Below are 23,574 nucleotides of genomic sequence, written 5' to 3'. Positions count from 1 at the left end.
GCATGTCCAGCGAGTCCAAACACACGGTGTTGGTTTGGACGCTCTGCGCAGCGCTATGTTTCCATGATATCCTTACTGCATGATAACACGTTAAAAACTCTAAACCGTTACCTCCGCTAAGTAGCCTTGAAGCTTCGGCTGTTACCCGTGGAGGTATTGGCTGAAAACCAAAAACAAAAAAATGGTGCAGTTTTATGTTTTCTATGTCTTTTACTATAAAAATGTCTCTCTACGTCTCTAGCAATTAGCATGCACAAAGAGTGATTTAAAGAACTATAGGCAGGGCAAGCTATGAAAGAACTAGTTTTCTCTTCTTTTTTTTTTTTTTTTGGCAATAAATAGAATAAAAATTGAAATAGAGCATGAGAATTCACGTTTGTACAGCATGTATGTTAGTATGAGCCACAGGTTTAGAAACATCCAGACACATGTGCCACTGCGTGGAACGGCTGCCGCACGGCTAGGAATGCTCTGTTGTTGATTTTTTATTTATTTAGTATTTTATATCTTATTTTCCAGTAGCCTACAAATATCTAAACATTCTTAAATCAAGATTAATTTAGCTACTTGAGAAGCAAAATTACTTAAATGGTTAGTTCACCCAAAAATTCTGTCATTAATTACTCAACCTCATGTCGTTCCGACTTTCGTTCATCTTCAGAACACAAATGAAGATATTTTTGATGAAATCTGAGGATTTCTGTCCCTCCATTGACAGTCTGAGCAACTACGACTTTGACGCTTCAAAAAGTTCATAAAGAGATTGTAAAACTAATCCATATGAATTGAGCGGTTTATATGATGAACAATTTAATTTAGGGTTTTAATCATTTATTTTATTTAGTTACCATATTTTATGGCATTTTTATGCTTTAGCACAGTCAAAAAATAACTATAGATATTGGGCCCTATTTTAACGATCTGAAACGCAAGTATCAAGCACGAAACGCAAGTAACTTTGTGGGCGGGTCTTGGGCGCCTTTGCTATTATAATGGTGGGATAAATGACTCACCCGACGCAAATCTAAAATGGGTTGGTCTGAAGTAGCTTCATTACTCATAGGTGTGGTTTGGGCGTAACGTGAAATAAACCAATCAGAGCGTCATCTCACATTCCCTTTAAGAGCAGGCGCGCTTGTTCCATGGCGGATTGCTATTATAATGGCGGATTTGCCAGGAGCGGTTCACAGCCGAGGAGACCGACGTTCTCGTCAGGGCCGTAAAACACAGAGAAGTGACATTGTATGGGGATGGAGAAACCCACCCAAATTAGCTTCGGTTAAACAGGCGTATAATAATTTGGGAAAATGTGTAAGCTAGATTTATGCCTATTTTTTCACATCTTCATGGACACCACAATGATTTCCCTCGTGTGGTAATATTTTTCCTTGTAATTATGTATGATTTGCAAAAATGAAAACTGCTGCTTCTGTGTAGATGAAAGAAGCAAAGTGTATGCGCGTTGTGCACACGCTACATTGAAGCGCCCTTAAAATAGCATCTGAATAACATGCGCAACGCGCCACTGACTTTAGACTAGGTTTTTCCTGGTCTGTGGTGGAATTGTTTTCTGAAACTGCAAAATAGCACCAGGGAACGTTTGTGCCGGAACACGCCTCCTCTTTTCGCTGAACCACCTCCGGGAGTGCAAGTTCATTCCCTAATTTACCGACGTGCGTCTGAGGAGGGAAAAGTCCGCTGTGCGTAGGGTGCAAAATAGGAATGAAACATGCGTCGGTGTACAAAGTCAATTGCACTGGGTGCAAGATAGGGCCCATTAAGCTTTGCTTCATGAAAAATGTATCTAAATTTTGTGTGTTTATGCTGAAAACAAGAAGAAAAAAATGCCTGGCAGTGGAGTAAGAAAAATTTCTTACTTCAACTTTCTTGATTCTTTATATTTCACAGATATTTTTCTTGTTTTACGCAAAAACGCAATTTTTTTAGATTTAATATCTTAAGTCAATTTGCTTCTCAAGGAAATGTATCTTGATTTAAGAATATTAGAACTGGAAAACAAGACAAAAATACTGAGTGAGGAAATAATTTTTGCAGTGTTCAGAGTAGAATGCACACATAATGCACACTGCACACTACCTACTGTCAATCTGTGAAAATGTGAGTGATACCAATGCAAGGTGGTTGCTAGGGTGTGACTTTAACGGGCTGCTGTGTGGTTGCTAGGGTATTACCGTGTTGCATACTGTGCATTCGACAAATGTAGCAGAGACAGAAAAGAACAGCACACAGACATACTGCAAAAAGAGTACAGTACACACTCTTCCAAACACATCCATGATTCACTGGGTCCAGTCTCAGAAAGATGATATCACTTTAACAGTTCAATTTCACAGTGTTAAAAACTGACTGAATGGAAGTGAACAGAAGTGCCCTTGAATGCTGATTATATAGTCACCTTCCACTGTGATCATCTGATTGGTGTTTAATTGAAAACCTGCTCTGTCCCTGATTACTAATTTCAGTTCTGACAGACAGATGGCAGGCGTCCCGCTTGAGCCACTAATGTTTGCGCAACTATTATCTGTGCATTTGTGTGTGTGTGTGAGGCCTAGTTTTTATGATCCATTCTGCATTATGGATGAAAAAAGAAAGCTTATTTTAAGACCATTAAGATTTTTTTTTGACAATTTTCATGGCAAATAAGGACATTTCCCTCCCAGAATCTCATTAACATAATAAAACATTGCGATTGTGAATAATCTCATTTTAATTCATAAAAAAAGTCAAGTATTTATACATCATTATAATATTTGTTGCTAATTTATTCTGATTTAAATTAAACAGCATTATATTACAGCTATTTTAATGTTTTATTTTGGATATTGTTACAGTAATAAGAATCTAACTGAAAATGGTATTAATTATAAATCTTGACAATTATAATAATAATGATGATTTTTGCTTTACAGTAATGAACATTTGCCTGGCAGGAAAATGTGCTAAATTGTCATGAAAATAATGTCAAACATTTCAATATATATATATATATATATATATATATATATATATATATATATATATATATATATATATATATATATATATATATATATATGAAGAGTTCAGATGCAAGAGCCTCTAAGTGCCATCTGAAATTTTCTTCTAGAATGATCATTTTTATCAAGCTTGTATATTTAAGTTCAGTAATTTCACTTAAATGGCAATGAAAATTACCTATTAATTGTCATTTAAGGGAAATTATTGAACTTAAATATACAAGCTTGATAAAAATGATCATTCTAGAAGAAAATTTCAGATGGCACTTAGAGGCTTTTGCATCTGAACTCTCTCTCTCTCTCTCTCTCTCTCTCTCTCTCTCTCTCTCTATATATATATATATATATATATATATATATATATAATTAAAATGATGTTAAACATGTTTTGGTGAGATTCATCCATTCCTGAAGGGAAACCTGTCATAACAGTTTGATGTTTTGCGTTGACACATCAGTCACATCATCCATCCTGCAAAACTTTGCTCATTTCTGCCTAAATATTAAATCATGCACTGTGTTTGACCTGTAAAGCTGTCCAGTCATTTTAGCTTAGACTCCTAGACGAGCGGCAGCTCTCTTTTCCTGACTAAATATTAATGGTCCGACTGCACAGAGCAAATGGCTTGTTTTCATTGGAGGAAACTGTGACTTGTGTGGCACGTGGCACATTTGACTGATCATGTGAAGACAGAAAGATATCTGATGAAATGGGTTTGGTCCAAACAGTTGTAACAGTTTCTGTGGGTCAAAACAACCGAGCATGAAGTGAAGTGTTTTGCAACCTATTTTAGGTTTAATCATACTTCCTAGAGAACATGAAATGTGGGGTTCGCCATTTAATTTGATCTTTTCGGATTTTTGCAATTGTTTGCACTGCTGAATCATTCAAAATAACACCAGAAACGTGCATGAAGAAAGTAAACAGGGTCCATTTGGATTTCATGTTGACTTCAAATAAATGTTAGCATGTTTGGCAGGTGGTGATGTGGCCTCGCTGGTTTGTTTCTATATGTTTTCACCTCTAAACACTATTTTTTCATACATTTTTTGTTCCTTTACATCACTTCTCTGGTTTTTCTTGGCCGTTTAGGCCGTAACTGTGGCCTGGCTCTACATTAGTACTACGTTTACATAGGCATGCACAATACAGTGTAACTATGAGCAATTACGAAGTTCATTTAAGTGTAATAACGCATGAAATACCTGAATAAAGCATGAATAGAAGAGAACTACTGTCTTTAAAAGTGTCTCTCGTGGTTTTCCGAGACGTGATATCTCTGTGTGCTGTGTTTTACGCTGTAAAATGGTTTGATTTGTCTAATATAAATGTTCTAGAAGGCCCTTCTGGCAAACAGCATATCAGTGTAAGCCACTGAAACAAATTCAAAGCTTAACTATGGCACGATTTTAGGCTGTTTCTAAATGAAAGATTTTCCTGAATTCTATCTCAAAACAGCCCGTTTTCACAGTGGAAACATCACTGCAGCGCGCACCGCCAAAACCTCTTTCTCTGGCTGTTTTACCTCGTTTTAGAGGATTCAGTAAAGCCTCGGGTATCTTCAGATGTTTAGGACAGAAGTAACTAGAGCAACAATTCAGTTCAATAGTTGTAGATAGCTGTATGTTCAGCACTATGCATATTTAATGCAACGGTAAGTAAGCTAATATACAATGTAGCAAAGTCAAAAAAAATAAAACAAACAGATAAATTGACAGTAATGTTAAAGTATGACTTGCTGTGTAATTTTATTTTATTATAAATAAAATAAAATAAAACACAAAATAAACGTAGAGTAGTAATGTTATTGTAAATAAAAAAATTCAGAGTAATTTTAATGTAAGCCTCGCTCTGCACTTGGTAAGCTGGAAAAAGAAATACATTTAAAAATAAATAAAAGTAATGTTAATGTAAGCCTTGCTGTGCACTTGGTAAGCTGATAAATAAAATAAATAAAATAAAATAATGAGAGTAATGTTAATTAAATCTTACTGTGTGTACTTGGTAAGCTGATAAATAAAATAAAATAAAATAAAATAAAATAATGAGAGTAATGTTAATTAAATCTTGCTGTGTGTACTTGGTAAGCTGATAAAAAAGTACAATACAATTTTAGAGTAATTTTAACGTAAGCCTTGCAGTGCACTCGGTAAGCTGACAAATAAAAAAATAAATAATAATAATTATAAAGGCTAACATGATCCAGTCAATAACAATCCAAAGATCATTGAGACTTTATGAAATCCTCAGATACAATGTTAAAGCAGCCACTGGGAGTTCTGGTGGTGCATGGGAAAATATCACTAGAGGGATATTTCCTTGTGAAACTGTGAAGCTCAGAAACAAGAGCTGTTGTTTGGCAAAAATATCTGGTTACTGTATATGTTCGCTGTGGTCATTTTGTTTACAGTATGTGCATGAGTTAAATGATATCGCGAAGGATCAAATGCCCTTTTCTCCAGCCGGCAGCTTTCCGAAACGAGACGTGGAGATAAACAGCCCAATTCAATATCAACACACTTCATAGTCTATAACAATAGCCTAAAATACCCCACTAAACATCATCTATCAAAGTCCTTTAGACGCTTTTGCGCCGAAAAACCCGGAAACTAGGTTTTTCGCAAAAGGTTTTCAATAAAACACACCTCAAGTCCCCGTATACCTACACTATACACCCTGAATTAATTGTGTCTAACTCTTAATTGGCATATTATATGAAGTAGCATGTATGTAGCGTAAGATAATCGATCGGTGGTCATTTTGTACATGGTTACGGTACCGACAGAGATTAAAAAGATTTGGTCCTCTGGGAGAGAGAGAGAGAGAGAGAGAGAGATAGAGAGAGAGAGAGAGAGAGAGAGAGAGAGAGTTATACTGCGTCAGTGTCATATACACATTTTTACCATTAAACCCTCATTATTCCTCGCAAATAAAAGCTACGACTGTCTCTTGATATGTGCATGGATCCGTCTTTTGCTTTAGTAACTCTACCAGTCCCAGCCATGCACTGTTCTTTCAAAGTGTTCGGTATATAGCATTTTCCAGTTTATTTGTTTTCGTCCTCGTCTTCGCCCCCGGCACGCCAGTCTTTCATCGCTGTGGAAACACACGCTTTCCTTAAATCCGATATGCTTCTCAAAACTCCCTTTGTTTGCTTCTCCGTGTGTTTTTTTGTGTCGTTTTTTTTTTTTTTTTTCGTGTGTTAGTTTTTCAAGAAAAGTTTCCATCCGTCAAAACGTCAAGACTACAACTGTTCAAAACCTGGCAGAGAGAAAGAGAGAGAGAGAGAGATGTCAGATGAGTTTGACTCGGGAGACAGGCTTGACAGCTTGATACCTGGATGTGGAACCAGGAGCCATCAGTCACGGCGAGAGCCGTGGGAAGCTAAAACTCTTGACATCACATTCAACATGATGGAAGGATTCGGAGAGATGACATGATGCAGGTGTGCTGATAGATTGCATCATCCACAAAACATTTGACTGTTTGCCGGGAGAGTTTATCGGAGACGTTTGAGGCTTTAAAAGGAAAGATGACTTCATTCAGCACACTCTTTTAGGATGTGTTCACACTTGGCATGTTTGGTTGGATTAAAACGAACATTGGTGCGATTGCTCTGTTAGTGCGCTTCATTTGAATAAGTGTGAACACCATCTGAACCCTGGTGACACCAAACAAGCTGAAGAGACGAGTCTCGATCCGCTTCAAACTAACTCTGGTGCGGATCGACTGATTTATGAACTCAACACGGACCAAAGACATGTAAACGAACCAAAAACAGGAAGATGCGACCCTAAAAAGGACAGAATGCTCAAGCACACCTGTTTTTCTCATCATAGTCGAGATGTTGCTCATCACAGTTCAGTTCAGGCATCACAGCAGATCTTGGTGTGTGTGACGGAGGGATTCCTAACGCTGTTTTGACTCCTTTACACATTTTAGGGTGCTTTCACACACCTGCCTCATTTAGTTCGCTTGAAGCGAACCAAACAAGCGTACCGACACTTGGTCCAAAAGCTGGTCTCGGTACGCTTTCAAACGAACACTGGAGCGGTTCGTCTGTGGTGAGAAATGAGTTCTCAGCTGGTCAGAATATATCATATGTAGCTACGCACACACAGCGAGTGCATTTAGCCCAGAACACAGCATTGTTTCTGTCGCGAAATATGTGACCCTGGATCACGTCACCAGTCACATGTCGCACGGGTATATTTGTGGCAATAGCCAACAATACATTGCATGGGTCAAAATTATCCATTTTTCTTTTATGCCAAAAATCATTAGGATATTAAGTAAAGATCATGTTCCATGAAGATATTTTGTAAATTTCCTACCGTAAATATATAAAACATGTATTTTTGTGAGTGAATGCAGCACAATCGCGAACATAAATGCACAACTTTAAAGGAGATTTTCTCAATTTTTCGATTTGTTCGCACCCTCAGATTCCAGATTTACAATAGTTGTATCTCGGACAAATATTGTCCTATCCTAACAAACCATACATCAATGGAAAGATTATTTGTTCAGTTTTCAGATGATGTATAAATCTCAATTTAAAGAAATTGACCCATGTGACTGGTTTTGTGGTCCAGGGTCACATATATATCATAAAAGCCGACCAATCAGGTTGTGAACGTGTCACTATGCCTTTAGGTTCAGTAGCTTTAGGTTCGGTGTTAAATTTTTTTTGGATTTTGGTCCGGATCAAACAAACCAAGCAAACCGAACTACAAGTGTGAACATACCCTTATACTCAAAACTTGTGATGTAGCAATACAGATGTTTTGGCTGATAATTATGTCTCATTGTGGCCCATTAGAATGGCTGATATAATTATTATGCATAATAATTTTCAATAAGTAATTATTATAAAGTATAAAAACAACAAGAACAACAATAATCATTTTTTTTAATTTTTTTGTAAAAAAAATTATTGCTGTCAAAAACACTTGCAAAATCAGACATTATAAATGTATGATTTTGTATATTATAAAAAAAATATTATTACAGTTATGATAATTGAATATTATTTTGTATTGTATCAGTTTGTATGCCATATTAGTTTTCAATTATGATTTAGAATGTATACACTAGAAAGGATATGTACCTGTTTAATACTCTGTATACAATATTGTATTGAGAAAAATGTTACTGTTCGAAATAAAAAAAATAAGGCCTGATATTATCTGTTTGCCGATAATTACAATGAATAAATAATATTACAGAATTGAAAACTATACTTAATCCTTACAGCATGCTTCTCAAAATTATCACTATCTAGACAAAACGTTAACATGTTTGCAAATTAACAAAAGCAACTTAAACTGACCTTTCCTTTAGAGAAAAGACTATTATAAAATACACATTAAAATAAACAATTATTAATGCTTTTTTTACAAAGCCAATGTACAACTGGAGAACAAAATATTTTTAATAAAGACTGAGCCTACTTAGATCAGCATAACTAATTTATTGCAAAAGAGGGATGAAATACTGAGAATGAGTCAAGAAAGCCAAACATGTTATGATGGATCCATCATTAAAACAGTGACTTTCTGATCCATGTGCTGTGTCCTACCTCTCCTAATGGCTGAGAGTGCACGTGTGCATCCCTGGTTGTGGTCAGTATGGACGACTGGCGTCCTTCGGCCGTTTCAGCTGCACTTTCAAGCGTTTCATGCCGATCTGGAAGCCGTTCATGGACTGGATGGCAGCCTGAGCGCTGGCAGGGTTATCAAAGCTCACGAAGCCTGCAGAGAAGACAGAGCCTGGATGAGACTGTGCCGATTATGTGTATACACACACACATACACACGCACGCACGCACACACGCACGCACGCACATGCACACACACACACACAAACACACACACACACACATGCACACGCACGCACGCACACACACATGCACGCACGCGCGCACGCGCACACACACACACACACACACACACACACACACACACACAGAGGCCCTGGCACCCTGGGTCCCAAAAAATGAACATTTGGCAAACACTGAATGCATGAAAAAAATGGCTTTGGCGTGCAAATAAAAGGGGTTAATTGCCAATTGGCTGCTAATATGCTAACTGAAACATAATGCATGGTTTAAAACACAATGCAAGAATGATAGTCTAACATTAGGTGTTTATACAAGAAGCCATATGTGTGTTTTTATTGTTTTAATAAACAGAACTCTGCATGGGAACAAAACAAAAATATAAGCAACTGTATATATATCTATATGTATACAGTACTGTGCAAAAGTCTTAGGCATGTTAATGTCCCCCCCCCCCCCCCCCAAAAAAAGGTTTTAAGTCAGTTATTTCTATCTTTTGCTGTAGTGTGTCAGTAGGAAATATCAGTTTACGTTTCCAAACATTCTTTTTGCCATTAATTGTAATAATCCAGTGAGATTTCTGTATGCACAAGGAGTCTGACAACAGCCGGTATGATCTGATCTCACCATCATCGAGTCCGTCTGTGATTACATGAAGAAACAGAAGAAACTGAGACAGACTAAATCCAGAAGAACTGCGGGAACGTCTCCGAGACGCTTGAAGAAACCTTCCTGCAAAGCTACAGGACTGGGAAAAGCACTGGCACTTGTGTTAAAATGCTGTAAAGTGAGAATGCTCTCAAAAATAAAATCACAAATTGAATTTATTTATGATTTAACTTCTATTAACTAATTCAAATCAACATATGGTGTAACGACCCTTTGTGTTTAAACCGGCTTTTGTCCAGGTACACTTGTGCATAGTTTTTCAGGGAGCTTTGCAGGAAGGTTTCTTCAAGCGTCTCGGAGACGTTCCCGCAGTTCTCCTGGATTTAGTCTGTCTCAGTTTCTTCTGTTTCTTCATGTAATCACAGACGGACTCGATGATGGTGAGATCAGATCAGACCGGCTGTTGTCAGACTCCTTGTGCACACACAAATCTCACTGGATTATTACAATTAATGGCAAAAATTAAATAAAAATTAATTAATTTGGAAACGTAAACTGATATTTCCTTAACATGCCTAAGACTTTTGCACAGTACTGTGTATATATATAAAATTGAAAAAAAAAAGGGATAAAGTGCCAGTATTGGACCCTGATAGTTGATCAACTGATCAGAAAGAGGTACATATATAGATCTAGAGTGTGTTTGAAAGCAGGAGCAGTGTCTGACCGAAACATTTGCTCTGATTGGTGGCTCGATCCATGAACACCTTTGAGGAGATGACGGATCCGAACGGAAGAAACATCTGCATCAGCTCATTATCACCAAACTCCTGCGGCAGGTGATAGATGAACAAGTTGCAGCCCTCCGGACCTGAAACAGACACACACATATATTCAATACGCTGTGGCTAACATGAACTTGTATTTCAAACACAAATGAAACATATGATTTATTATTTATTTAGTGCATCAGTGAAATAGGCAACCAATGCATTTTATACGCGCAGGCAACACAATTAAACAAATCATAACATGCTCCACTGAGATTTTCTGGTCATACTAATTGCCATATCAACACTATATATATATATTTTTGGAAGATATCCATAGACATTTATTAAATCATAGCAAAAATAAATTTCTTAAGTTAATTTTTCATCTCAATTTTTTGTGTTTATTTAAAATGAGACAAATCGGATATTATTTTAATCTCCAATATGTTATTTAACAGTTGATATGGTTATTTAATGCTTAGAAGACAGTAGCAGGGTTTAAATCCCAGTTGTGCAGACGGGGCATGTTGTCACACTGCGTTACAATGAGCCCCTAATAGAAATATGCTATTATATTCTATACTTTTATGAATTCTATTGAGAAAACATGAGAAAAAGGTGAAAAAAAAGAGTCAATGTTCATAAATTACTAATTATTAATATGTTTTGAACTATGTTGTATAGCTGTGTTTTCCGGTGTGTTCGTATGTCAAACTCAAAAATGAGTTTATATTTAATTATTAAAAAATTCCATTATTTTATATGAAAAAGTTATTAATTGTATTTTATTGAGAAAATATTTTAGTTTGTCTTGTATGTTTGTTTGATTAGATCGGATAGCATTTTAAGCTGTCATATGGTCATGCTACAATGAACCCCACCTATGGGGCATGTTGTCACATTTCACTTCCATTCTTTCGGGGTATATCAAGAAAAAAGTATACACTGTATTAAGAAAACAAAACCACATAATTGTACTAGACATGTGTGAAATTAATGTGGGAAAAAATAAATACTAAGTAGATTTACACAAACTGAGCGTTACTTTGTGCCCCGCTCTCCCCTAACTAAAAATGAAGATTCTAAAAACGAACTTTAGTTGTAAAATCTACACAGGAAAGCGGTTAACCCTTTGATGCTGATCTGAATTTCATTGGCTCATTGTAGTTTAGGGAAATGAATGAAGAATATCTGTGAAATCTGTCACAAACCTTCCCGCTGCTGCTGCTGCTGTTGCTGGATGATCTGAGCAGGCTGTGGCAGTGTCTGACCTATAGGGGTCAGTGTTGTGGCAGGATATATGGCTGAAGTCAGAAGCGTAATCATAGGAGAGAGAGAGAGAGAGAGAGGGACAGATGAGGCAAGAATAAGGACAAGACGAAGGTTAACCTTTATATGCTAATGAAATATGACAGGATCACAGTGCAATGAAATCTGAAAGCATGTTCATCATATATCAAACTGATTTAAAATGACAGATCTCTAGGCATCCGTATGATAGATGTAATATCTAGGAAATTCGAATACAACCTGAGGTTTCAATCACAGCAAAGTCACCTACCAGCAATAACACTCCATGAGCAAAGTTATTTTTTTTTTCTATGAAAGTGACATTTGTGTCTATCTACTCTATGGAATGAAAAAAAAAACACAAATCAGATCTCTATAACATCTGTTGTTTCTGCTAAAAAGCAGATTAAATGGAGAGCAAATGTTTCTGAAGAAATGTCTCAAACTGTGCTCAGGTTTGGAAAGATACATACATGATATTTCAAACATAATATCTATGGTTTCTCCTGGACAACTATGACCTTAAATGGAGAACAAATTGAGAGTCTCCTGAGAATAAGACCCCGGTTTCAGACGAGATCTCACTAAATCTCAAACACAATATCTAAACATAGTAATATCTCAAATACCTCAACTGTTTCTCCAGGGTTCGTACAGATACTGTAAAATAAAATCCCAGGACTTTTCAAGCGCTACTTTTTTTGGTGTTCGAGGACTTCAATCAGAGATCTCATTTATCAAAGACTATTTTTATTTTCTTTCAAATTCTAAAAAAAGTTAAACTGATAAACCAAAATGATACAAATAAAGTGCAGCACATGCAATGACTGTGGTAACTTTAACCATTGAACGGGATACTATGACAAAGATATTTCTTTATTCAAACTGATTTTTTTCTCCAATAAATATATATGATTGACCTGAAGCATGAAAACACTATCATATCCGTGGATATTTATGAGCAATATCACGCTCACAGCCATGCGAAATGACTGCAGCGTTAATTTTGTGAGAAAAGATTGTTTTATCAATAAAAGTAAGCAATAATTTCACATGTCTTTTAATAATTCAAGTACACTAAAATAATAATTCACTAAAATCACAAAAATTTTAATAATTCAAGTACACTTTTTTTTCAGAAAAAAAAGGTACAAAAGCTGTCACTGGGACAGTACCCTTCAAAAGGGTTCTAATATGTACCATTTAGGTACTAATATGTACACGTTTGGTACCAATATGTACCTTTGAGGGACTTGTATGCACTCTTTAGGTACAAAGGTGAACCTTTTGAAAAGGTACCGCCACAGTGACAGCTTTTGTACCTTTTTTTTCTGAGGGTGTACCTTTTCATAAATATCGCTGTTTTCAAGGGTTTTCCAGGACTTCAATTTCAAAAAGTCAAATTCAAGTACTTCAAGCACCATGTACGAACCCTGTTTCTCCTATACACTGAGATTAACTGGAGAACAAACTGAGAGTCTCAGATGTTTCTCCTGAGAAAGAGAGCCCGGTAATCTCACACGTGTCACCTCTAGAGTTTCAGAAGAGATCTCAGCAATGTCTCAAATTCGCAAAGATAAAGTCTGCAATCAAAAGTCAATATGAACTCATCAAATGAGCTGAGCTGCTCCAAATTCGTTTTTAAGCTCTTTACTCTTACTGGACGACAACTATTGACTCTTTTGAGTTCAATGGAATTTTAGGGGAAATATTGACACTTAGATGAAACATAAGTGAGATCTCCTATACACAAAAGTGTGCGCACCTGTGTATTGCTGGACGCCGGTGAAGGCCTGCTGAAGCGTGTCGGCTGCGCTCGGGCTCTGGGTGGAGTACGACTGCAGGCCATTGGTGTACATGGCCTCGACTGGATGACCGTTGGGTTGGTGAGGGATCCCGCTGAATCCGTTAACTATGGGAGTCACGATGCTCGGGACGCCAGAGGAGCCCAGATTAGCTGGAGGAGAGCTCAGACCTGAGACGGACACAAACATCACTGATCCGAGACTAGCGTCATGTTGAAACTGAACTTCACAAGCTGCAATCACTTTTAATTACGGCAGTTTTAATGATATTTTGCTGTTTCAACTAACTTTTCCACATTGATTCTACATCGTAATTGATTCCATGTCAGAATGTGCTGACAGCTGATATTGATTCTGCACACTGTGGATGTAACACCAGTTTATGCCTGAGGGCAAATTCAGTCATGATCTGGGGTTTCTACACACACACGTGTTCAGACTGAATTCTAAGTGAATTGCACGCACACACACACACACACACACACACACACACACACACACACACACACACACACACACACACACACACACACACACACACACACGCATGTGTTTGTTTCACTATATTAGTGAGGACATTGATTTCCATTGATCAGGTTATGATACTTTCTATTGCCCTTCATCACAGAAACATGTGCAAAACACTAGACTTGAATACAAACATGTTTTGACCACTTTATAAGCCTTTTTAAATAGTGAGGACCAGTACAATTTCCTCACTAGTTGGTTGTCATAATACATTAGTATATAAGTGAGGACATTTGGCCCTCACAAGTAAAGCCAAACCTATACACATGTTGGGTTTTGATGGTTTATGGGGACTTTATATGATTTGTTTTTACTGTGTATTCTATCCCCTGCATTTTTTTTTTTTTTTTTTTTTAAACATTGCTTAGTATGATTTATAAACAATTTTTCTCATGGGGACCAAAAAAAAGAAGAAGTGTTTTCAACATTGATAATAATAATAAATGTTTCTTGAGCAGCAAATCATCATATTAGAGTGATTTCTGAAGGGTCATGTGACACTGAAGACTGGAGTAATGATGCTGAAAATTCAGCTTTGAATCACATGAATAAATTACATTTTAAAATATACTCAAATATAATCTTCTCAGTTATCTTAAATTGTAATATTTCACAATATTACAGTTTTTACTGTATCTTTAATCAAATAAATGTAGCCTTGGTGAGAAGAAAAAACTTCTTTCAGAAACATTAAAAACATGTCACCAACCCCAAACTTTTGAACGGTAGTGCAAGTCTACAACTGTACATGTGCTTAATATTCCTTCAGGTAATTGACAGGTTTCAACACAAAGCCTCACAAACAAAAAAGCGTGATTATGAATATGTCTGACGTGCTGCTGGCTGTGTCTCTGAACAAATCAACACAACTTTACTGTCAGTCAAACTGTGAAATAGCAGGTGGTTGGAAAAGGAATAGTTCACTTGAAAATGAACCTTTATGTTATAATTTAATGCATTTCTTCTGTGAAATGTTTTCAGAATGTCAGAGCTTCTGTTTTGCATAAGGAACAGAGAAGTTGTTTCAGGTGTTAAACTGGATATATAGCACTCATGATGAAATCACACAGAAATACAAAGAGAGCCAGAGAAACATCATCATCTCTCCTGACTGTTGTGTTTTGTGTAGTGTTCAGTGTGGTTTGTAGACTTTGAAGGGTGTGTGTTGGTCTCTCTGAGGACTGGGCTCTTTAATGTCTGATCTACAGTCGAATAGAAAGAAAAAAGCATCCGAGTCCGAGTTAAATCAAACACATCATGTATCTCTGTGCTGTCTGGTCTTACGTAACACTCTTTATTGCTGGAAAATCCAGAGAGAATAACCAGCTTAAAATGATACAGTAGCTGTATTTTGGAACATAGTAGCCGGTTTCTAGTCCAAACTGGTTTAAGGGCCCTATTTTAACGATCAAAGCGCATGGTCTAAAGCGCACGGCACGAGTTCACTTAGGGCGAGTCCGAATCCACTTTTGCTAGTTTAACGACGGGAAAAATGGTCTAAAAGTGTTGTCCTTATTCTCTTAATGAGTAATGGGTGTGTTTTGGGATTTACGTGCATTAAACCAATCAGAGTCTCATCTCCCATTCCCTATTAATGCCAGTTGCGCTCGCGCCATGGTAGATTCGCTATTTACATGACGGAATTTGATCGTGGAAAGACCGAACGCGTCTCCAGAGCGCAAACGGATCTGCTCGTGCGCAAGCAGAACATCTACAGGACAAGCTGGATTCCACCATATCTTTATGTACACAGTAATACATTGTAATCCTTTTATTTTAAATATTTGTCATGTTTGTGTGCTGCTGTGCGTCCCTGTGTGTTTAATAAGCAGAGTGTACGCACGTTGTGGACCCGCCTATAGGCGCACATTACTAACGCGCTCTTTAAATAACAAAAAATAATAAAATATTGCGCCATTGACTTTAGAGCAGGGTTCAGTTGGTCAATGGCTCAGTCTATTTCTGTTGCCTCAAAATAGCAACGCGCCAACAATGTGCCAGAACACACCTCGTTTTCAGACCAGCGCATGGGCGCAAATGCATTTGCTATTTAAATAACGTGGTGCAGGACGTGAAAATGATAACTGCGTCGGGCTGAAACTAGCAAAACACACTTGCGTCGCGCTTGGCGCAGCATTGCGCTGGGTGTAAGATAGGGCCCTAAGTCTCTGAGTATCTCAGGCGTTTGGACCTGGTTAAACTCGCAGATCATCCTGATTAAGGGTCCTGCAGGAAAAATCAGGTCATTATAAAGAATATTATAGATCCTGGCTGGCTTAGAATTTCTTAAACTAGAGATCCTTCTCAAATAGCCTGAGGGGTCTGAAGAAATTGTAAAGAAAAAAAAAAGCAATGTGATTTTGTTTTATCAATTATGAATATAAGTGAATATGAGATAAATCAGGGGGGGTCAGTATGATTTTCTTAAATAAATAATTTCTTTCGTTCAGCAAGGATGCATTCAATTGATCAAAAGTGCAATACATTTATATTTATAAATGTTTTTAAAAATCCTGACAAAAATGCATCATGTATTCCACAAAAATATGAAGCACAACTCATTTCAACATTGATAATAATCATAAATGTTTCTTGAGCAGCAAATCATCATATTAGAATGATTTGTGAAGGATCATGTGACACTGAAGACTGGAGTAATGATGCTGAAAAAACTCAGATTTGATCACAGGAACACATTACATTTTAAAATATATTACGATAGAAAATTGCAATAATATTTCTCAATTTTACAGTGTTTACTGTATTTTTAAACAAATAATGCAGCCTTAGACTTCTTTCAAAAACATTATAAAATCTTAATGACCTCAAATGTTTAAATGGTCGTGTACATTGTTGAAAATACACAAATACAAACTTGCTATAGCGTCTCAGTTGATTATGTCATCTACGAAGCTTTATTCCCCGAAACTTCTCTGATTGATGGATCTCAAACAAGGTCATTAAAGGAGTTAATGACAAACCCTGGTCAGCTAGAAACCGGTTATTATGCAGTGCTACGCAATGCAGCTATCGCCAGTCTGGTTTTAGCTGGATTTTCCAGCGGGATTGAGAAAAGGAAAGTGATAAAGGAGGAGTATAGAGTGAGCGTAGAGAGAAATGTGTGACAGTGAGTCAGAGAGTGTTAATAACACAGAGCGGCTCTCACATCCAAACACCTGACAGCAACTGAACGTGAATTCACACGCTCAGTGAAACACTGAGATAAATCAGACTTCTGAAGGGAAGAGCTACTCTTTTACGCTTATGTGAAACATGAAATGAGTTAGAGATTCATTCGAGGGCCTTTACCACAAACACACACACTATGTGCTCATTTATGCTTCAAAACACACGTCTTTTTTTTAAATATTACACTGTGAGAAAAATATGTGTAGAAAAATATAAAGTAATGCATGATTCAAAATATGATTAAACACCAGTGCAAATTAATACAGAAAATTCCTTCTTTTTGTTGAAAAAAAAGAAGTAAAAAGTAAAAGCAAAAACTTAAATGTAAATAAGAAATGTTTTTACTTACTGTCAACTAACAGAAATAAAGAAGTATTTGAAGTACTACAATTTCTAAAACTGAAATAATGCTGAATAGAAATATTAAATAACTAATCATTTTTTTAAAAAATCCCATTACAAACTTACTAAAACTTAAACAAAAATTCAAAATATGGACAAACACTAAAATAGTATATAAATAATACTTCACTCTGCAAAGTCATAAAAAACAGGGCCCAATGTCTTTTGTTAATATCAATTTTCAATAGTTTTAGTTTTAGTTAACAATAACAACAGTCACCTTCATGTTGTTCCAAACCTGTATGACTTTCATACTTCGGTGAAACATGAAAAAAGATATTTTGAAGAAGGTCTCAGCTGTTCAAATAGCTTAAAAGTAAATGGGGTCCAAAATAACATGGGACTGCACTGAATTCCATTGCATGAAAAAATAAATAAATAATAAAAAAGACATTGGCTTTTTTATTATTTATAATAAAATAATAAAACCACAACTGGCTTTTAAAGGGAATCGGAGATGAGACTCTGATTGGTTTGTTGCACGTTACGCCCAAAACACACCCATTATTCATTAAGAGAATAGGGACAACTGTTTTAGACCATGCGCCGACCATTTTTCCCGTCGTTAAACTAGCAAAAGTGGATTTGGACTCGCCTTAAGTGAACTTGCGCTTTAGACTATGCGCTTGGATCGTTAAAATAGGGCCCTGTGTGTTTTACAGTATAACGAAGGTCATAAAGGTTTGAAATTGCACGAGGGTGAGTAAATGATAAAATTAACATTTTTGGGTGAATTATCCTGTTTGTGACAACTTCTAGACAAAAAAACTTTTTTTGTTATACCTATGATAATCATGCAACTTAATTAAGTCACTTGGGCAAAGACTTCTGTAGAGTGCAGTTCTTAGACCGAAAAAGCTGCAAATAGGACAGAATTTTATGCTGACAGTCAAAAGTCTTCTCTAGTCGCAAGACTAGATGAAAAAAAAAAAAGAAGCTGTGAAATTCTGCCCTATAAAACTCGACGCTCAGGGTATTGTGTTGGTACAGGACTTGACTGCTAGCTAAACAGGTAATGACTGTATTTGCATTTAATGTTGCAGAAAGTCACATCACAGCACAGCTGTAGCAAATATTTACTCTTTATGGAGCAGGAATCTGCATGTGCACGGAGTGTGTGTGGGACAGCACAGGCCCAGGAGAGCTTTTGTCTCTTTTGCAGTGCTTTGTGCATTGTGGTCCCATGCAGCAATGATAAATTAGTCTGCCATGTCTACTACTGTCTGTTCCAGAGACTCCAAGATACTGCGCGCACACACACACACACACACACACACACACACACACACACACACACACACACACACACACACACACACACACACACACACACACACACACACACACACACACAGTTTAGAAGCTACAAAGGTCAATAGGCGGTCAGAGTAAAAATCAAATCAATAGGAGAGTGGATGCTGGGCGAGTGTATGGTGTTATAGTGTATATAAATGTGTGTGTGTGTTCACCTACAGTAGTATCTGACGTGGTCAGTGAGGAGAAACAGGGTGCATTATAACTCAAGACACGCTACACACACCATGAAAGCTGCATATATAGGGCCTGCATGTATGCATTACAGTAGCATTTATATATATATAGCATATATATATATATGTCAGTTAAATGATCATACATGTATGTATATATCTCTGTCTATATATATATATATATATATATATATATATATATATATATATATATATATATATATATATAAAATTTCAAATAATATTAATATTACTATATAATATTAGATATTGTAATATTACATAACTTTAATATTGATATCATATACTATCAGTATAATTAGAATTATATGAATTATACAAATCTACGCTAAGTTTGAATAAATCAAAGCAAGAGGGGAAGAGAGGGATTTAAACTCAGTTAATTGTGATCAGTAGCTGTTTGTCGGAGGGGAAGTGACCCCGGACACATTTGCATAAAGCATCAGAGCGCACTGGTCTCAGATCAACTTCCTGCTGGTCACATCATTAGTTTCATTAGGATATGAAAGGCAAACCCTGAGCCCAGAACAGCACCCAGACTAAAGGTCATCCTCTGCACAGATGAAAGCATCTGTTCTGTGTGGGCACAGATCGCTCGAGCGTGAGATGATTACGGTTGTCACTCAAAGTCCTGGCATTTCCAACAGCGTGCAATTACAGGAGACTAGAACAAATGTGGCCGCTTAAAACCCACGTGCCTGTTTGGGAGCTCCATGAACATAATTAAAGACCATATGAAATCAAAACTGGAGTATTAGTACATGTGTGTTAGCTTTAAGGTCAACTATATGCTTATTTACTCCTAAAAAATGGTCAAAATAAACTTGATATCTGCAATGTATCTTCTGAACCTCCATTCCAGAAATAAGCTAGAGTCTAAATCATGACCAGCGGATGGATTTTAAATGCTTCTCATATTCAAGAGCTTGTTTTCATGTTGGACCCAGCGGACTATCCTGTATCCATTTTTTAAACGTCTGCTAAAAAGAGCGAGACCCTGCAGCTGTGTTGTGTGTGTGTGTGTGTGTGTGTGTGTGTGTGTGTGTGTGTGTGTGTGTGTGTGTGTGTGTGTGCGGGACCAGCGGTCACCATCTGAAACGCATCCGTGAGATGTGCTTCACATCCAGGTCATCGATTTCTACGGATCAATAGGAATCTCTAGCGTGTCCATTACACTGATCAGGTGAGTTGGGAGTGAAAGCTGATATTCGACGTGAGATGCAGTTTGATGTACAAACGAAGTGTAAATCATGAATATTTACTACCAGTAAACTGACCTAATGTAACAAAAATGCAGCGTATACTAGTTTCACAGAGTTGACTTCACTACACTGTAAAAAAAAAAAATTTTTTTAAAAAAAACGAGGTAACACTTTATTTTATGGTGTCCTTGTTACATATGTTACATGCATTTACCGTAATAATAACAGAATTACATGCAACTAACCCTCAACCAAACCCTAACCCTACCCTAACCCTATAGTAAGTACATGTAGTTGCTTAATATTACTCAGTACTTAAATATATAATTACACTGTAACAATGACACCTTAAAATGAAGTGTAACCAAAAATGATTAAATTTTTTTTTCAGTGTATCTACACGCACAAAATCATACATTAAAAATGTACGGTTACACTTTATTTTAAGGTGTCATTGTTACATTGTAATTATATATTTAAGTACTGAGTAATATTAAGCAACTACATGTACTTACTATAGGGTTAGGGTTAGGATTAGGATTTGGTTGAGGGTTAGTTGCATGTAATTATGCATAATTTACTGTTATTACTATGGTAAGTACATTTAAGATATATAACAAGGACACTGTAAAATAAAGTGTTATCAAATGTACTTTTAAAGAAATCACAGTAATAAGGTCTAATTTGCTGAGCAATATATTTCCTACAGCATTTATTAATCTTTGTTAAAGGCACAGTATGTAAGTTTCGCCACTAGAGGTCTCTTATTCAAAACAATAACAAAGGCGTAGCTTGATGACGCCGTGAATGAGCATGGAATCATGGGAGTTGTCATCTTCATCTCAACAGAAATCATGTTCATGGGTGAGCTAATGTACTTAAGTTTTATTAACGTTACTGTGGTGTGAAGCAGGGCGGGGCCGAGAGCCGTGGGAGCGGAACGAGGACACTGGAGCGAATGCTAATGAGAGACGCCTGCAGGACACACTGGTCTCGAGTCCCATGGAGCTTTTATTATGCTTATATGGCACAGTCGTTTTGTTGTTTATGTTTATTTTACGATTAAATTGTCGTTTAACTTTGCCGGTTCCCACCTCCTTCTTCCCTGAACTTAAACTTTGTAGCGGTTACGTTTGATCACTTGAATTCACATTATTTGAACTCATTCAGATGAAACAGCCGCGAGTGCTGAATTATTACTTATACAGGTCACTTAATTTGACAAATTCAAATTGTGGGGTAACGCAGCATTGTTTTACTTAGTTAAAACAATCATACTAAAAATACATTTGAGTGTGTTGACAGTTATGTTATAACTTGTTGCACGCTGCAGTAAGCTAGATCGGTATTAGAATATTATATTAATAAAAGCTGGATGACTTGTGTTGCTAAATGACATGCAATTAGTTTTAAAATATATTGTATGGGAGAGAAAATGCTGTATTACTGTTTCTACGAAAAAAGCTCTTTCTGATTATGCTATGTTAGCCACTTGAAAAAGTGTTGTCTCTGAGGCATGATGCAAATATATTACTCGCGGTAAATCAAGAAAACAAAATATTCAAACAATAAGACCAATCGTGTTAGGCCCCACGGTTCGGCACATGTGATTCACGGGTTTAATCATCGTAGAGTCAAAGTTTATCATTTGGACGTGTCTTGTCTTGTCAATTTACACATTTTAAATGCAGAAGAAGAGGCGAAAGAGAGAAAGAGGCGTGTTTCAGACAACGCTTGAACACCAAATTGAATCCTCTTTCGCGTTTACTTGCGCTTGAACGGACACATACATACAAAATGATGTCAAAATACCTGTCTCGGCAAGTATTTGCTCGGTTATGTCATAAGTGAACAGTTGAGAAAGAAACCGGAAGCGTGTCAGTATATTTGATCAGTGCATTCGGTCTTAAAGTGACAGCAGCCTAATATTCCTGCTGTTCTCTGTGTCATTATTGTTAATAAAAAAACAAACATCATCATCATCACCATGTTAGAGAGAAAAGAAGATAGTGAGGAGATCATTCAGGAGGAAAGTGATGACGACAGCTCATATGTGCCATGTAAAGTGTGATATCAAGCAGTATCTCCAGGTGCTCCCAGACCATTTTTTGAACCAGACCAAAAAAGTGATGTGCACCCCTGTATATATAAATTATTAGTTTTCTGTTGTTAAAAGTATCCAAACAGTTGCTCACCTGTCTAATAAAATGCATTACATATCAAAGCATATTTGGTGTTTCCATGGATTCTATGGATGTAAAACTGGAAATCGACGGTAACGCAGATATGACATCATTGACAGGTAACACAATGACACAAGCCGGTTAAAATAGCTGATTTCTCTAGATTTAAAGGGATTTTTCGGAGTAAAATCAACTTAGGGTCCTTTGCACTATGACCTTGAGCCAAACACCCTTCCAGAAGCCTTTTTTCCCTTGGTCGAACATTATTAAAGTTAGAGCTTATTTAGAGATATCAGCCGAATGTCTTAGTGCAGGCGCTAATGGATCCAAGGCTGTATCTGGTAAATTACCCCACTAATAATGCCCAGAATGGCACCAAACTTCTACAGTAGTACAAATAGGTTCTGTACTCATAAAACGAGGCATTGGAAAGTTTGTAAGTACATCAGGAGTTTATTTAAATAACACTTGCCTGATGGCTAATGCTATCGCTAACCCGGACGTCGAGGTCACTTCCGTGATTTGGGAAAAGCACATAAAAGTCCTGGCCAGTATATCCAAAAATTTTTATTATTTTTTTTCCGAAGTTGCAAACTGGTACTACCAACTAAATATTAGTGCATTCCTGGAACTGGGCGTCGTTACACTACATCCTTATGCATCGCTTTCTGCCAGGACTTTTACGGGCTTTTCCCAAATCACGGAAGTGACGTCGACGTCCGGATTAGCGGTAGCATTAGCCATCAGGCAAGTGTTATTTAAATAAACTCCTGATGTACTTACAAACTTTCCAATGCCTCGTTTTTTGAGTACAGAACCTATTTGTTGGTTTTTTAAACCAATTTTTTTTATTTATCCAAAAATCCTACATATTGTGCCTTTAAATGCTAGTTAATAAAAATACTATTGATCAGTTTTCATTCATGTTAGTTCACAGCACTAACTAATGTTAACAAAATGTATTAGTAAATGCTGAAATAAACATGAACTAAGATTAATAAACGATGTAGAAGCTAATGTAGTTAACTAATGTTAATAAATGGAACCTTTTTGTTAAGTGTTAATGGATAAAAATATCTCTTACCCTACAATTTGATGTGTTGAATAACTATAGTTTCACAAACTATGTCACATTCCTAAAGTTCTGAACAGTTCTGCTAAATTGTAAGACATTTTAGGAAGAACATCTGAAACAAAGTTGGCATGTAAATGAGTGTGTGATCAG

General features: G+C 36.7%; 1 protein-coding gene and 1 long non-coding RNA gene across 3 annotated transcripts in view; one reads left to right on the top strand and one right to left on the bottom strand.

The window, feature by feature from the left end:
* Positions 1 to 23,574, top strand: part of LOC307161906 — a 642,191-nt gene that overhangs the window by 280,572 nt on the left and 338,045 nt on the right. The window lies entirely within an intron of this gene.
* LOC307161892 (CUGBP Elav-like family member 5) overlaps positions 6,200 to 23,574 on the bottom strand; it is a 171,877-nt gene continuing 154,502 nt past the window's right edge. The window contains exons 8-12 of one of the 2 annotated variants that reach the window (XM_079876837.1): positions 13,295 to 13,525; positions 11,451 to 11,543; positions 10,194 to 10,337; positions 8,600 to 8,771; positions 6,200 to 6,279 (exon numbers count right to left, since the gene is read on the bottom strand). In XM_079876837.1, coding sequence (XP_079732963.1) covers positions 8,644 to 8,771; positions 10,194 to 10,337; positions 11,451 to 11,543; positions 13,295 to 13,525 — 596 coding nt within the window. In that variant the 3' untranslated portion in view covers positions 6,200 to 6,279; positions 8,600 to 8,643. The remainder of the gene's footprint in view (positions 6,280 to 8,599; positions 8,772 to 10,193; positions 10,338 to 11,450; positions 11,544 to 13,294; positions 13,526 to 23,574) is intronic. The other variant, XM_079876838.1, reaches the window with a different exon arrangement.

The sequence above is a fragment of the Squalius cephalus genome (assembly GCF_949319135.1).
Source record: "Squalius cephalus genome assembly, chromosome: 7".
NCBI lineage: Eukaryota > Metazoa > Chordata > Actinopteri > Cypriniformes > Leuciscidae > Squalius > Squalius cephalus.
Note: the sequence above shows the minus strand (reverse complement) of the source record. Positions and strands in the feature narration are given on the sequence as shown.